At 40.1% G+C, this 606-nt stretch overlaps 1 protein-coding gene across 1 annotated transcript in view; it reads left to right on the forward strand.

The window, feature by feature from the left end:
- Positions 1-581: 581 nt before the first annotated feature.
- LOC104501223 (putative sodium-coupled neutral amino acid transporter 9) overlaps positions 582-606 on the forward strand; it is a gene marked incomplete at its 3' end in the record, with an annotated part of 16,624 nt that continues 16,599 nt past the window's right edge. Inside the window, exon 1 of the mRNA XM_010145000.1 lies at positions 582-599. Coding sequence (XP_010143302.1) covers positions 582-599 — 18 coding nt within the window. The remainder of the gene's footprint in view (positions 600-606) is intronic.

Genomic DNA, 606 nt, shown 5'->3' on the forward strand with positions numbered 1-606 from the left:
TCAGCTGTACTGTTAGAAATTGGAAGTAGAGCTCCTTTAAAAATCACACTGGTCTTACGTTAGAACAGTAAGAAAAGGAGTCCCAAGCTTTGAAAGCAGGAAGGTAAGACCTATATATGAATATATGTAACATTAAGTTGTACATGGTGGACTTGATTCTCAGCTGTGTTAGCTCAAAGGAAATTCGGTTTTCCAAACCTTCCTGCTTACCAACCTGTCTCAGTCCCAATACAGGCAAACAGCATCCATCATATTCCTTTAATTTATATTGCCTGTTGTGGTGCTAAAAGTGATTCAGAACACAATTGGACATTGACCACTTTCCTTGAGTGGATAGAGTGTCTTGTAAAAAGTACTGTCCCCACTGCACTTGTTCCATCATGTTTGTATTATGGAGTGAGAGTTCTCAAGTGGCAAGTTGAAGGAATTTCACTCCAGGAGCTTCTGAAGCCACAGGACTCTGGCAGTGTTAAATTTGTAGCAGGGACGCAGTTTTGCTTAACTGCAGTTGTCTTGTTTCATTTTATTTTTAGGTCAGAATAACTGACAGAATCTAGAAGAAGGAGGTGCATTCACCAAATATGGAAGAGGATACCAAACCGCTCT

Source organism: Buceros rhinoceros, unplaced genomic scaffold (assembly GCF_000710305.1).
Source record: "Buceros rhinoceros silvestris isolate BGI_N320 unplaced genomic scaffold, ASM71030v1 scaffold15051, whole genome shotgun sequence".
NCBI lineage: Eukaryota > Metazoa > Chordata > Aves > Bucerotiformes > Bucerotidae > Buceros > Buceros rhinoceros.